Consider the following 16089-nt stretch of genomic DNA (forward strand, 5'->3'; position numbering starts at 1 on the left):
TTTAAAAGGTGTGGCTATGTTGGGCATTTTCCAAATTGAAACGCTGCTCATGTTTATTTTTGACAGACTTATGTCCTAACCAGGGTCAGTCTAAAGCCAAGTCTTTGTTTGAACTCATGGTGGTTTATAAGTGTACATGGCATAAACCCAGCTAAGGGTAAGACCTAGATATAAGATATAAGCTCTAAAGTTTGATCCAATGGGGCTTCAGCAGAGACAATCGTACAGACTTAAAAAACACCAACATAAAGCATGATGGGAAAAAAACATTAGAAAAATGATGCTGTCTGAAATGGTATTACAAGTCTACTATTAACATAATATTTCAATCTCAAATGTTGGAGGGTCTTTATAATTGACTGTTAGCACCCAGACCCTTCTTTGAATCTCACGGCGTGGGATTTAAAACAGACAGTGATCTCCTTTTAATGGGGCAGGTACTGTCTGAAATAGAGAGGCAATGTTCATTAAAATAATCAGTCAGAGACTACATCACCAAAAGGATAACAAAAGATTCTAATCTGCAGAAAAAAGCTCTGCTGTCGAGGAATTTAAAAAGCATGAGGCAGAAAGCCATAGAATAGTTTGAGATGAATTAAAAATACAGAAATGCTCTGAGAAATAAATGTCCTCAGAATAGATATAGTCAATGTTCAAACCTAAAATAAAAATGAGGTCCAATGTATGTCCATTAGAACGAGAAGGTCTTGACTCATACTGAATAAAGTTAAAAGAGTCCAAGACACCAATGAAGTTCTTATGGTTGGCGTCGTGTTGTTGTCTTTTTCTGAATCGAGTCATTTTCTAGCCTCAGTACGTTTTTTTTTTTTTTGTTCTTCTTCATGGAAAGTATTCCTGGTTTAGCATTGTATGTGCAGTTGCAGTTTTCTCCTTGAAGTAGAAATATGTTTTTTTTTTTCATTGAACATATCAGCGTAATGAGTGCTTCAGTGTTTGGTTGTCTTCAACCTGTTAGGACTGAGTTATTAATGGAGCTATTGCTGTATGTCTGTTATTTTTAGTTTTTTTTTTCTCATATAAAGTATTCCTGGTTCAATTGTTCCATGCTAATTTGTGTCGTTTTCCATATCAAAGCTAAGGACAGAGCTATTCCTGCTATCTTTGCTCTCTGCTTGGCCACTGAAGGAGACAAAAAAGCTTTGGGTTGCAAATTTAATGCAGCCGATTGCCTTTGAATGATTCACTGAATTTTATTGCATTGCGTTATAATTAGATTTAGTTGGACCTATGTAAATTTAGCACTATGCTAACTTGGAATGGATAAATATAAACTGAGTTTAAAACAAACTCTGTATAATCTAATTAGTTATTTTCTTAAGTCTGTTTGGCTTGAAAAGTGGACTATGATGACTTTTGTTTTAAATTATTTTGCAGATATGTAAGCTGATTTCTATATCTCCTCAACTAGACCAAAGTTTCCCGTGGACGGGCTTGTAACAGGCCCACAGATTGAGCTTTGTTTCGTGACCTCTCAGAGTCATGAGAAGCAGCAGTTGTTTTCAATAGTAGCTCAAGAGGTGGGTACATTTGTGAGCTAGTCTTTTGAAAACAAATAACACAATCATAAATGAAGACACTGACTGCTTGATGAATCACGATTTGGGGAAGTTTACTGTGCATGAAAGTGGTCCTCGGGGCCCAAATATGTCAAGCATAACAGCATTACTCATTTCATGCCAAAAAAGGTTTGTGGGTCATATTTATCCCTACTCCCCTAAATCTGGGCACGCACACGCAAACACACACACTCATACACCCACCCCACACACACACACACACACTATTGACTGTCGCCCATCCCCCTCCTTCTCCTTTTCCCCCTCGCTAGCAGACACATGCACGCAAGCTCACATTCAGCGCTCTTCATTATGCACTTGCCCAAACAGCATAGCGTGCCGGAAACAGACTCAATACGTGCCAAGCTCCTGGTCCCCGCAGGCTCGGGGCCCCTAAAACACTGGATGCACCTTCCTAAATTAGGTTAATTTGCTTTGGCCACAGACACTGCAAAAATCACAGTCTAGTGGTCTGACAGAAAAAATCATGACCAGGAACTAATTACATTGTGTTTTTCACAACAACATTTTTCAGAAATGATCCTGGGTTCCATAACAGGAAGAGCTGTTGACCAATTTTAATAGATTTGGCAAAAAAAAAAAAAGCACAAGAAGGCAATCTGATAGACTTTAACATCTATATAATAATAATCAAAAAATATTTTTCATTTCATAATTTAACTTTTAATTTATATTATATTTCAGTATCTGATTAATTTTAACATGCATGAGGAAAAATAGAACTGTGATTTCTATCACAAAAATGCATGAGGGGGTTCTTTCTCAAACACATAGGATGGGATCTCTATGGTCTCTAATTGAGTATATCCCCCCCCCCAGTCTTTTATCACCTTCTTGAATGAGTTTCTGCTCCTGATGGAGGACAAACAAAGACAGAAGGAAGGTGGGCTTGATTTGAGTGGGTGCAATTTGCAAGATAGAGACTGCGTTTGCACGATTCATTGATTGGTCGGTAAATAGTCCAACATGATGCATCCCAAATTAAGTCATACAAAGACACGTCTCAGAAAAAAAATAAATAAATACAAAAAGAGCAATATTAAAAAAGGCAAAAAGCCAGAAACACTTACAGCAAAATTAGATCATGCCATAAAATAATACAAAAATACAATACTTTCTTGATCCAAAAAAAAATAAAAAAAATTAAGTACTAATAAAACATAAAAGGGCAAAATAGTTTGTCAAAGGACATTTGTTAGGCTCCCGGTTCCATGAATTAGTTTGCCCTGTAACAGCCCCTACAGGAATGTCTGGCTGCTCTTTCACATTACTTCTGAGGGAATGAATTAAATGCACATCGCAAACAGAGCATGCAAGCCTTTTTCAGGTCACGTGGCATGACCTCATGGCGTTGCCCGTTTCCTGGAAAGTTCAGGCAATCTGGAAACCTGTTTGCATGACATCATCTAAAGATAAATGAGGTTATTAACATAATCTTTTGATAATTGTTTGATATTCTTCTTCATTTTATCCGCAAGGCACACTGTTGCTTTGCCATACAAGGCTGCGTCCCTTCAGTGTCTGTTGAGATTCATGTGAAGCCTGCAGCTGGTAAGCTGTAGATTTAAAGTAATAAACCAACTGAGGCTTCCTCCCCCTGACAATGCCGCAGTTGTTTGAGGGTTAACTGTTTCTCAAGAGGCTAATGTGAGCTACCACACCAGTCGCAGAGTGGAAAAGATTATTTAAAATACATTCATAAAATTACATTTTTATATACATGCAAATAGTAAATGTACTATTCATGAAATAAAAGAAAAACGTTTCTAGTAAAAATCAATTAAACATTAATATATTTAAGCGATTACAACAGCAGAAAATAACAAAAAAAATAAATAAATTGATTAAATAGTCTGGGGGACAATCATACAAATATGTCCAGGTGACACAGATTATTCTAGTTCAAATGGCATATGAAAGGCTTGAAGAATAGAAACAAATCACAACAAATTTAATTTCACAAAAGTAAAATGCCCAATCTTACTTTGAGTTGTTGTAGAAAAAAAAAAACAAACGCAAAAAAGAATCTCAAGGAACCCAGAGTTTTTTTTATTATTATTATTCCGAAGCGCTGTCAGGATAATTTCTAACAGTGTTTAAAAATGTTTCTCTTTTAAAACTTTAGCTTAGTTTTAAAAGTAACAGACACTGAAAATAGACCAGCTGTCCCAGCATTAAAAAAAAAAATTGCATTTCCGTGAACAGAACCGACACGGGTTGGTTTTATTTTGGTAAAGTTAAATGCTTACGTGGTTTATCGTCACTCACGTCCTTCCTTAGTTGTTGCGCAAGGCTGCGTCGTAGCCATAGCAACGACGAGAGAAACCTTCCCGGCTAAGTTTTTTGAAATCTTGCTCTTGTCTTCTTTGCATCTCCTTCGACAGGACAGACAATAAGAATGGGTAGGTCGACATTTTTTGCATATTGACAGAAGACTAAAGTGTCACCACACCGGTATTCTCGTGGTGGCGAAGAAAAAAATGTGTTTTTAGAGAGCGCACACTGATTGTTTAATTAAATACTTTAGCATGAATTCATTACCTGTTGACCTAGTTCCCTTTAGCTTTCTATACACTTCTCATTCTATCAAAAGGGAAAACCAAATGTCTGCAGATGACATCATACTACACGCATCAAAAACAGTCAGCATTTTGGGTGTTAGCCAGTTAATGTATTGTCTAGCATTCTATTATTTTTGCTTCAGTCAGTTTGATGTTGTTTTCCTGTGCAATAAAGTAAACTTCGTCGCATCATCCTGAAAAGCCACTGAAAACAGTTCTTTGAAATAACCACACCTACAATCTGTGAGTAATAACTAAAATTGGTTGTTGGTGTAGTTTATTTTTCCAGAATACTGCTTGTAGTAGATGCTTTCCAGATGATGACAGGGGAACTCCTTGATTGCACAGAAAATAATTAATAAAAAACTTTCACCCAAAGACTTATTTCACAATAATTGGTGATGGTTAGTCAGATTGGATAGATGTCTCTAAGCAGCAGCTGTTTTCATGTCTTTCCACAGATTCTCAATTCTCAGATTCACAAGGTCTTGAGTTTTAGTGGGTCATTCTGACATGTGAATATGCTTTGGTCTAAGCTATTCGCTGTTTTGTCTGTGTTTGTTTTTTTTTCCCTGCTAGAAAGTGAACATTTTCCCCAGTCTTAATCATTTTTGCAGACTCAGGTTTTGATCTAGAAGTGTCCTGCAGTTCAATTTCAGTCAATCATTCATTCCCATCATTTGCACCCGATCAACTACTTCACTGTCCTTGGTAAAAATGGAGCAATCCAAACGGCTCGTTGACTAGCATGCTTTAAAGTGGACATGGTATGATTAAAGTTATGAGCGTTATTAGTTTCCTGCAATATAAAACATTTCGTATGTACTCAAGTTTAGTTTTGGTGTTATCTGGCCAGAGCACTTTATTCTACATATTTGCTTGATTTCCTGTATGGCTTGTGGGAATCGTTAAACAGGGCCTCTTGAAGCTTTCTTTGAACAATGATTTTCTTCTTGTCACTTTTACCTAAAATCCTGATGTTTACATTGCATGACTAATAGCTGCAGGTCCGTCATGAACCTTTGAGCAGTTTCTCTGATTAATGCTCTTCTTCCTGGTTGTGTTCATTTTGGCAGACAAGATGGCCTTGTCTTAGCAAAGTAGCAGTTATGCTATATTTGCTTTGTTTTCAGATAATGATGGTTCACTCTTTGAGATGTTGAAATCTTGGGATATTGCAACATCCTAAATTTGCTCTCAGCTTCTCCAGAAATTTATTCCTGACTTTGTGTTATTTAGTCTTCATGATGTCGGCCTTTGCAGAACTCCACTTGACACTATGTTTGATTGCCGAAAAATACAGTGAATCTTCTGGCCATAGTGTGGTGAAAAGTGAAAAAGTTGCATTATTTATGCGTGCATTCGTACAGAACAGATAAGTTTATGAACCAGCTTGCCCGTTCTTTCTTTAGACTGATTAATGGTTCAGTCAAGGCTAAAACAGACAATATCACAGGGGAAAAGTTGTCATGCAAGATCAGCCCTTCAAGTCTGAATCCATCTAAAATGACAGGCCGGCTTACTGCTGTCACAAAGCGTTACTAATGTATCTGTGCTGTGTGAGCCAACAGTTGAGGATCTAAGCTGTGCTTTAAAATGCTGAACCTAGAGACAGCGTGCGGCTCAATCAGGATATTAGAGTGAGTGAGCATGAAGCCTCTTCCTGATTGGGCTTGGTTTGTGAAAGCAGTGCAGTTGTGCAGGACTGCCCTGGAATGTTAACGCAGAAGACACTAACTAATGCAGTAGCCTTTTTAAATACATCCTGTGTCAGTGTACATGCCAAAGTGAGTGTTTGAGTGAGTACACAGATTTTATGGGATTTGTCTGCCCTTCGTGCTTTCTGCTGCTGACCACATCATTTACATATATGTACATTTCAGCAATGTTGTCTCACTCTGTTTCCATCTAATTTTTTGTGAGTGCTTTTCCATTCACTAAAAGTGCTGATGGATGAATAACCTGAGTGTGCACAACCAGATCGACAGAAATAGGCCAGAGTTAATTTGCAAAAATGCTTTTCTCTCTCGACTTGTGGTCCCATTTCTAACCACACTTACACAAAACTATTACACAAACACTTTTTGTAAAGTAACACAAACCAATGCACGTTTAAATTTACTGTAATGATTTGTCATTTACTATTAAAGCAAACAGTCATCTTCGTTTCAAGTGGATATGCACAATAATTTATTTTCTACAAAGTTTAGGAATTTCCCACTGTCAAGAAAAGGTTAATATTTCTCTGGATTAGAAAAAAAGAATATCTGTGACAAACCAATCAATAATACTCAGAATATAATGTACGATCCTAAAACATATCTGGTTTAATGGGATGATTCTTAAACCAGTCTATAAGACACTAGACATCTTAAATTGATGCTACCAGACGTATTTTTCAGATCGTGACTCTATGTTATGAAGTTTTCTTTTTGAAAGCGCTCTTTTTTTTTAAAGGGACCTACAGTAAGGTTACATTTTTATTAATTCATCCATTTCTTTTACATAAACCCAATGGGAGTTGTGATGGGCTGATAAGTCAATTTTCACATATAGTACAGGATAGGCCATCATGTCTCTTATTTATCAAAACATATGTCTTATCCAAGACTACTCTATATGTATGAATCATTACTGAATTATATGTGGAAATGGGGTGGGTTTAAAACAAACAAAATTATTATTCTTTAGTATAACATTGTGTGTTGTTGATTAAGCAACACTAAAAGTGTGCTATATTACTCCTTTATTGGTAACTTGCTTTATTTGTTACTATATATAATCCATTACATAGTTCAAATATGTTGATTATTAACAGTACATCAAATGAAGTAGATTATTTTATGAAGCTATTCTGCTTCTTCTAGATTACAAAAAGAAGCCAACAGAAGAAAAGCTTGCTGAGAAAGAGCAAATGAAAATCCTTCCTAATTCTCCTCCACTCTACCCGCTGCCTGAAGAGATAATAAAGGTGAGCGTTGTTTCAATCAGGAGATTTCTTTCTTCTGAGATTCTTTAATACAATGAAATTGTTTTCACATGTACTTAGCTGAGTAGTACATGTCTCAAAGCAGACCACTTTAACACTAACAAATAATTGCTTTATTTTCTAAAAGTGGGATATATAAATTCCTGAGTACTGCTACAGCAATCCAATTTTATATGCTACTGTAATCCATATTATTTGACAAAGAAATGGAACAATGCCTCCTCTTTTAAGCTTCCATCTGTTGTGAGACAAAGCACACACAAAGTATCATAGCAACAATGGCATGTTGCTTTTTATCTTTGCCAGTGTCAGGTGGTAGCTGAATATTCCCATATGCTGTGCCATATGGTATGTGTATAAATTTTCCAGGAGTATTTCTTGCTTTTCCTTTTGAAATAGATGCTTAGCTACATATCTCACTGGTAATAAAATCTTAAAAGGCCAAGTTTTCCACGAATAAACAGCTGAAAAAAATTGCATTTCTATATAAAAATGCCCCAGCTCTGTAATGCTGAGTAATTAAGCAAAGAAATGCTTTTGGTAAATCGAGATAAATGGCAAATTATTTCCTCGTTCTATCCTGACAAAGTAAAGCATCACTGTTTACCTTTCATGCCACCAAAGTAGGTTGATTTTCCATGCCGGTTGGAAACTAACCTCAAATGTGTGGAAAAAGTATTGTTTGTATGGGTGAACAATCTCCTTCACATTATAAATGCAGAGTATGCAGCTGCTGCAGACTAATGAGAAGGACATTTTCCACTGTTACCTTTAGTTTCCATAAAGGCCTAAAGCTGAGTTACAGTCTTCCCTGCTTTTAGCGGTAAGAGTCAAACCGTACGACCATAAAAAAGTCATAACAGTCCAAAGTATTTCATCGGGACACTTTTAATCATATGATTACGATTGTGACTAACTTACAATAACTGTCTGCCTGTGTGTTTTATGACCTGCAAAGACTTATTTTCACAATATTGGAAGACTTCCCATTTTAATTTTAGCATCAGATACAATTAGTACAAGAGGTCTAAACATCTTTGTTAAGACACCAGGTTTTAGGACTTCCAACGCATCAGAGGAATCTCATTGTTGTAACGTATTAGTCAGGAGAAGGGTTCAAACAATTTTCCAAGACATCAGATATACCATGCAACACAGTCAAAACAAGTGGGGAAAATATGACATATGACGGACCAACCTCCATCATGTTGAAAAGACAATTAGGACATTTTCAGAAAAGGTCAACAATGACCTTTTCTGAAAATGTCATTGTTGAGAAAGTGAATGAGAATTTGATCACAGTCAGCTTACCTAGTTAAAAAAGGTTAAATAAAAAAAATAAAATAAATAAATGTCTGACACAAAACAACATAGCACATGACCAAAATAACTAGATTCCTCCAGTGGTTGCAGTCAAGGTTAAGGCAGTCAGAACAGTTTCAATACTAGTCAGTGTTGGGCCAATGCCTTCAGGCTGCTGACAGAAAGCAAAAGGCCAAAAAACTTTTCATTTTTCAGCATAACAACCCAAAGTATTTATTCAAATCAACGAAACAACGGCTTCATGAGAAGAAGATAAATGTTCTGGATGTGACCCAATCTTGGTAATGAAAATCTGTGGAGAGATTTGAGGAGGGTTATGGACAGGAGATACCATAATCCTGCTCAATCTGACAGATCTGCAGTGATGCACTCCCACCTACAAAAGAGTGCTGTCGTAAGAATTAAAAGGTGCTTTGCAAAAGTATTTCTTTAAGTGGGCGCACATCAAAGTAACCCTATTATTTCAGATTTTGTTTTCTTAATCTTCCCCATAAAATATTTCAGTTTGTTTTCAAGTGAGTCATACAGGTTATATGTCACAAAATGTGCCAAATACTGGAAAATGTTTTATTGTGTTTTTTTACTATACAAAAAAGCAAGAGAGTGTAGGCTTTATATTCACTCTATGTGGCTTTTTGTGTGATACTACTTTTTCTAAACACGCTTTTATTCTGCTGGTTTTCAGTCATAATTTTTTATAGGTGAATTAATCTCAGATGTTATCTTTACAGATGCAAGATCTTATCAGCCTCTACACTTATTGACATTCATTGTAACCTTTGTGTAAACCACATGAAAATAAATTGCCGTATCTACAATAAAACCTGCCCTTGCAAATTTTCCGTAGTTGACTTTGTTGGTTACGGCTGATCGTTGCAGCCCCAGGGATGCATGAGGCGCTTTCTCTGATATGCACTCCTTGTTTACCCGCAAGCCTCTTTAATAAAGTGCTTCAAGACATGTCTGGCCCTAAGTGTTTACCTCTTTAGAATGGGAGATGTCCAACACATTTTTCATGTATCACTTTATACTGATCCAGTAGAGTTCCACTCCAGCTTTCCTTTGGTTCTCTAAGCTGCTAGCTTCATTTTTAAAAGCTCATATCTGTGCAGGACATTGCCAGTACGATTGGTGATTTATGGACAGCTAGAGACAGTTCTCTTCTTTCCAGTTATAGTACTGATTTGTTGTCTAAAAGAAGCTTTACTTTTTTCTGAACAAAGCACAATGATCTATTTAAGTTCCCATTAATGTGTAGCACACAATGTTTACATTGGAATGGCAAAGGTTATTACTATAATACAAAGATTTTTAACTATCAAAATTTTCCCTATATTTTTTACTTATGTAGTTTTTTATCATGTGGGATTTTGCTTCTGAGTTTATCTTCTTACACATCTCTACTGGTTGGGCCAATAGGGGATGAGGGTGCTATAATGACGGTCTTCCTACTTACCCAGAGAGAGCAATCTGTGGTATCTGAAGTTCTCGTTCTTGGTTGTTATTTTGGTGCAGAAATATTATCATGTTAACCTTTTTTTTTACAATTTGCAATTATTGCCTTGGCCTACTTCAAAGTGAACTTTTTACTAAAACATAGCATGGGATGCCTGGAGAGCTGTTGTTCTGTGCTCACCGCTCTCTTTCCTGTTAGCTGTCCTACTTCCTCTGTCTAGTGCTCTCTAGTAATCTCTGGAATTTGCCATTGAGGCCAGTAGGTGGCTTAGAACAATACAGGGACTTTTATTATGCAACAATATCAATTCCAAGCCTGTGGACAGGACAATAAACCCTTCCTAGTTGTCTCCACAATACACACACAGTGAACAGAAAAACATTCAGGGTCTGTTCTGTTATCCGGCCTTACATCTTTCATCCTGCTGCTGTACAAAAAACTCAAATGAGAGTTAGTCATTTCTGTGATATGCATCTATCTGAACCTTATGTGGCTTGTGTCTATGTCTAATTTCTGAAAAAAAGAAGGAAGTAAAGTAGAAAAGAAAGAAGGAAGGACATAAGAAAAGACAGAAAGAAAGAAGAACGCAACGAGGGTTATAAAGAAAGCTGACGGACCAGGTGGTTGAGTCTCATGGGCTTATTTACCTCCCTCTATCATCTACTCAGATTCCAGTACCGAGGATGTTCAGAACTTAGCCTCCTGCTGAGTGCACTTCAACATCATTTATTGGAGGAAGTTCAGGTGGCCGGGGTCGAGCAGAGAGCACAAGACAACAAAGGAAGTTGGCACTGCGAGCTCAGCGCTGTGGGCAGCACAGCACTGGTCGGTGTGGGAGGCAAAGAGGAGATGGTGTACTAACAGGCCCATTTAAGTGCTGTTAATCCTGGTGGGCTGGGAGAGGGCTGGCACTGAAGTTTAATGGTGGGCTGCTGAGAGGGAGTGCTGCGGTTACAGACACACACGCCATGCCTTCCACCACACACTCGGGCACTGACTCAAGCACATATTGCACTGAAATTTCATGCTAGCGTATTGCGACTGCAGTGTACTGTGTCGGGGGTTTGACCCAAATACATACAATGCAGACAGATGTACATGGACGCAAACATTAAAACAGATTTGACAACAACATGAATGCAGGTCTCTGTCAAATAAGAGCTCTCTTGCATTGCAAATACCTATAAGTGGTTGAATTGGAAGTAATGTAAACTCATCTGCTCACTACCGACAAAATTGTGTAAAGGAAAGTAGCTGCTGTTTTATTTACTAGAGCTTCCTCTTTAGTGTATTTAAGAAAGATCTGGTTTTGCTACCACAGCAATATCGTAGTAGTGTCATTTGGCTTAAATGTGTTGAGTCGTCATGAAATGCTAGTCAGTTTCTGTTTCTCAAGGAGAATTGAGCAATTACAGTTAAGCAACCGGGGAATACGATAGGCCTGTGCCATGGACTATAAACTTTATGTGCTGCTTCGGGGGTAATGTTGTTCTTAACATGGTATGATTCTCTTATATCGAAGACCTTCTCTTCAATAGGCATGTAACAGAACACAAGAATTGAGGCTTGGTTTGCACCTTCATGTTGAAGTTATGGTTAGGTAAGTTTTAAATATGAAATATTTTTTTATTTACTTCATTCAACCATTCAGTCAGAAACATGCTGTGGGTCGTGGGAGAGCTACATCACGTTAATTAGGCAATTAAAAAAAAGGGCTATTATTTTTCTAAACTAAATTATTTGTATTTGTATATTTTCACAATCAAGGTCCAACACCTTAGTCAATATTTAAAAGGAATGATAAATTATTTTAAAACTTTCTGAATTTTTAAAGTAGCAAAGATCACTCATAAAAGAGAAGTTTTAACATGAATTGATGGACATTTGTACAAAACCATAGGCAAGATCATAAAAATATACGTATTTTGGAGAATCTTGAGCCCCTGCATGGTTAGTTTGGCTATAAAGTAACCTAAAATAAAGACACAGACTTCAAAATTAAAGGCCCATATAGATACATTTTTGCACAAACACACCTTGCACCTGTACCACAAAGGACTTTTTTCCAAGTTGTCAAAGTGAGATTTAAACTTGGAAGACCTTTACCTGTCTCCTTGGGCCTGTCTCCAAATGTGGTCGATGACTTAGGTATTTTTATTGGGAACACCAAGCAGGGTACACCGTAGGCCTTTTTTTTTTTTTAACACACCTCTAGCTCTTCATGTGATGTTTTCACGATCCAATCACTACTTAGGTGTCACAAACTCACAGGACTTCAAATGCATTTTGTAACAGAACAAGACGTACACTTCGGAAAGGGAAAGCCAAGCTCCGTGTCATTGAGCCAGAGAAGAAGCAGCAAAAGCAACTAGAAAATGAAGCAACACTTAGTTTTGTTAATTTTGAAATGTGATATGTGAAGAGCCCTTAAACTCAATGTGCAACAGGACAAGATGCTCACATTTAAACAAATTCAGATTGTGGATCTGCAGCCACAAACACAGTGAGACATCAGAGTATCCCGCAGAGTTTGAAATAGATGAGCCATTCCACTGAAGTTGTGCTTCACAATCTAATGACAAAGTTATTGCTCGTAACTGACTGAAGTTGCCTGGAAAAATAATTTAGAAACATAACATTTAAATGCATTCTGATCACAACAGATGTACATCATACCTTCGTCAAATAAAACCTTGAAATCAATTTAACTGACAGATTTATACTCTAGTTAGTATTTTTCTTTAAATCTCTGAACAACTGCTCTATAAAACACATTTTTTATATGTATTGAATTTTGTATCTGGGAGGGTTTTTTGGAGGTTAGGTAAGGTAAGGTGGATGTTAAGGCTGAAGCACTGAAGCAAACAGTCATAGGCATATTACTCACTTACAGAACAAACAAATCCCTTTATATCCTTTAGTAAAGTTGTACTGGCACCGCCTTAACTCAGTAAAGGGCTTTGGATATATTTTTTGTCTGCACGCATGCTGGGGTCAACCAGTTCTACTGGACAAACCAAAACTCCGTTGGCCTGCTGGATGATGCAACAGTTTTGCAGGTCCCAACAGGAGGATATTTGAGAATTCAGTGCCAAATTTTTCAGAAACCTTTGTGTGTTTCTACATAAAACAATGTTTTTTCCCTGCAAATCCATATAATACAGATTAATACCAACTACCCAGCCAGCATACCCAGGTGGGTCTCATATGGGTAAAAGGAGGGCAGACATTATGGGTCCCATAAGGGTTTGTCTGCGGTTTCCATGGTGGCCCCACATGGGTTTGCCCACGTAGGGCCCACGTAGGGCCCATGTAGGCGGTGCCCCTTTAGGAATAGGCACACGTGACCAAAGTTTCATCATCTAAGAATGATTTTGTCCAAAAATGTAATGAACATGTTTTGTTTAGCCCATAAATATATCCTCACCTGTTCAAGGCAGCATAATGGGTCATCTTTAGAAGATGTGCTTCCCTGTCAAAGACTTCTGCTTTTTGTCCAAAGAGAAATATTAGATGTCTAAGAGAGAACATGACATGAACCGATCATTGATATGATTCGTTTTTTTGTGCTTCTCTCACTGTTTATGTTAAGAATGTGACCACTCCGCTGCATTAAGTGCCTGCTCCTTTTCATCAATTTGTAATGATCCTCTTGAGAGAAGAAGGGGAGTAGGCACAAACCTTCTGTCCTTGTAAATTATACCGGAGCATCCAGCTCTCCTTTCTTCCTTCGTCTCCTCTTTTCCTTTTCCTGTATTCCCTCAGTTGACCTTTTCTTAAATAATAGATATCTTCACACCTGAATTATTCTTCTCTTTTCCAGTTATTCCAAGGTGTCTCATAGTATTGGCAGCTTGTGTGTGGAGTATGTTATTGTAGTCATTGTGTCTTAGACGTGGTCCTTTACGCTCCCTCTTTACGCTCCCTCTTTCGTTGACATATTTCTCCTCCTTTGTCTTCTTACTGCTCTGTCCATTTTAGGGCTTCTTTAGACTGAGGTGAAATGAAGGCAAAGAGTGGGATTTATAAGATGATCTGTTGTAAGAACTTTGAGGCAGCAGGGGGATTATTGTGCAATATTGTTACAGGTGTTGTCTGGGGCTGGGTAATTCATGATGATAGTAATGCATCAAGGTTCATAGGTCACTACAGGGTCACTGGGTTTCATAAGACTGCTGCTAGGCCTGTCGGGATAACTATTTTGTGTGGATGATGTGCCGCCATTACTCAGTGACCTTCTGAGGTAATATTGCAGAGAAACATTGTAAGAAACGGCAAGACTGATTCCTATCCGAACAAAAACATCAGTTATTTTTGTGATTAAAATATCTTTGGGGAATGACAAATGGAGACAAGAACAGAAACCTGTTCCAGATAGATGTGTAATGAACAATAGCATTTATTTTTAAAGCAGATAATAGCTTGTTTACAAGATTTCAATAATTATTTATCTGTAGATTGGACCAGGATAATTAAAGTTTTCACCAAGGATTTCTATGAACTTGAAACTATGGTTTTCAACACCACCAGTCAGCTCATACCTTGTAACTTCCCAGCCCGTCGTGCACTTTTCTCTCTCTGCACTTCTTTTTTTCCGTACTTCCGTCTATGCCTGCCTTCTACTTCTACATTGTCTCCTCTGCCATAGCCTTACTTGTGGTCTCCCTTATAAGTAGCTACATTATTACATATTTATTTGCAAGCTGCTTTCAATAAAAGCATCTCCTGAAGACACATAAACACCAGCGGTTAAATGTCTGACAACAGACAGTCAGTAGTCAGCCGTGGGTTTTGATGTTTCTGATGAGCCATTATTTATGGTTCTCAATATTTTGTTGCTATGCCTTTGTGTTTTCATCCAGTGTTGGTAAATCACAGTTTAATTGCAGACTTCTTGAGCCAATCGTGTATATATCAACTTATACATTTAGATCTTTGAACATTTTAGAGATGTTGGGTTGTAAAGGAGCATTTAATTTACAATCCACAACTTCCTGTATCTCGTAGGAATAAATATAATGTTCACACAAAAGACCCTTTTCTTTTAACCTATTTTCAAAATAGAAAAGATAAAAGAACACACCTCCTGATGGACTAGGAACCTTTCCAACCTTTCCAGTGATCACTGGAGGCAGACACCAGCCCCATGCAATCTCGCATGACAAGCAGCTATAGACAATGGATGAATGGATGAATGGATGGAAGAGAACACACCTTTCAGGTTAGGCAAATGTAGCATGTCTTGTGACTCTCATGTTCAAGAACAAACATTGCATTTTTCCAACGTGTCTGTCCTTTAATTAAACCAACTGGTTCAAGCTGAAAATAAATATTGAAGCTAGGTTTTCATTGACATAGAAGCTTTAGAAATAAACAGGGTGAAAGAGAAAATCAGGCAGACAAATACACGTAGCTCAGATAGTTTTATCTCTCCGCGGCTCTCAGGTTTCTGTGCCATGCCGTGCAGAGCCATGTGTTATGATGCATGGTCTAGTGGGGCCAACGAAAGCACATGTGTTATCTGCTAAGTCTGATTAATGTAACAGGCTACATCCCCTTGTATTTTTTGTGTTTTTCACTGGCTGCCTTGCTGTCCTAACTTAACCTCTTCAGTCTGGACTGTTCCTGGCTTTTGAAACATTTGCCTTGAAAGTACATCCTTCAATACATCATTCTGAGTTTGTTTTGTATAATGTCTACAGCATGCTGTCTGTGAAATAAATAATGTCCAGTGTCTGTTCTGTTTACAGATTTATTGTCTGTGCTGCTCTACCCCTATTATTTGTTGTTCAGAAATATTTGTGTGTTTTTCAAATAAATCCTTCTTGGAGCTGAATTGTAGCTGCAGCAGTAGTTAGCAAAAACTTGGTGGAACTGCACATCTGCTGAGCTTATCATATGAACTACTTAGTCCAACGCTCCGATGAGTGTCTGTAATCTGCTTCATGGTGAAGCATTGTGATGACATGCTTAAGGCGGAGTGTCGGAAAGAGCATGAGCTTCTTAGAGAGACAGACGCCCAGTTTTTAGGTTTCAAATTGTGAAGTCAAATTTGTTTTAAATCATGTTTGATACACAACATTTTCACAACTGAAGTTAACATACCGTAACTTCTTAATTGGACTATAAAATGGCTCTATGTGCCATGTAGTACTGCCCCTT

The 16089-nt window shown here is 37.6% G+C and overlaps 1 protein-coding gene across 5 annotated transcripts in view; it reads left to right on the forward strand.

Annotated features, from left to right (window-relative positions):
- Positions 1-16089, forward strand: part of LOC103154796 (Leucine-, glutamate- and lysine-rich protein 1) — a 130587-nt gene that overhangs the window by 28203 nt on the left and 86295 nt on the right. The window contains exons 1-2 of one of the 5 annotated variants that reach the window (XM_016663041.1): positions 3891-4000; positions 7027-7130. The exons of 3 other annotated variants lie outside the window; for them this stretch is intronic. In XM_016663041.1, the coding sequence (XP_016518527.1) occupies positions 3997-4000; positions 7027-7130 (108 nt within the window). In that variant the 5' untranslated portion in view covers positions 3891-3996. Of the gene's footprint in view, positions 1-3890; positions 4001-7026; positions 7131-16089 lie in introns of those variants that run through there. One more of the 5 variants, XM_016663042.1, reaches the window with a different exon arrangement.

The sequence above is a fragment of the Poecilia formosa genome, unplaced genomic scaffold (genome assembly GCF_000485575.1).
Source record: "Poecilia formosa unplaced genomic scaffold, Poecilia_formosa-5.1.2 Scaffold401, whole genome shotgun sequence".
In the NCBI taxonomy this organism is placed as follows: Eukaryota; Metazoa; Chordata; class Actinopteri; order Cyprinodontiformes; family Poeciliidae; genus Poecilia; species Poecilia formosa.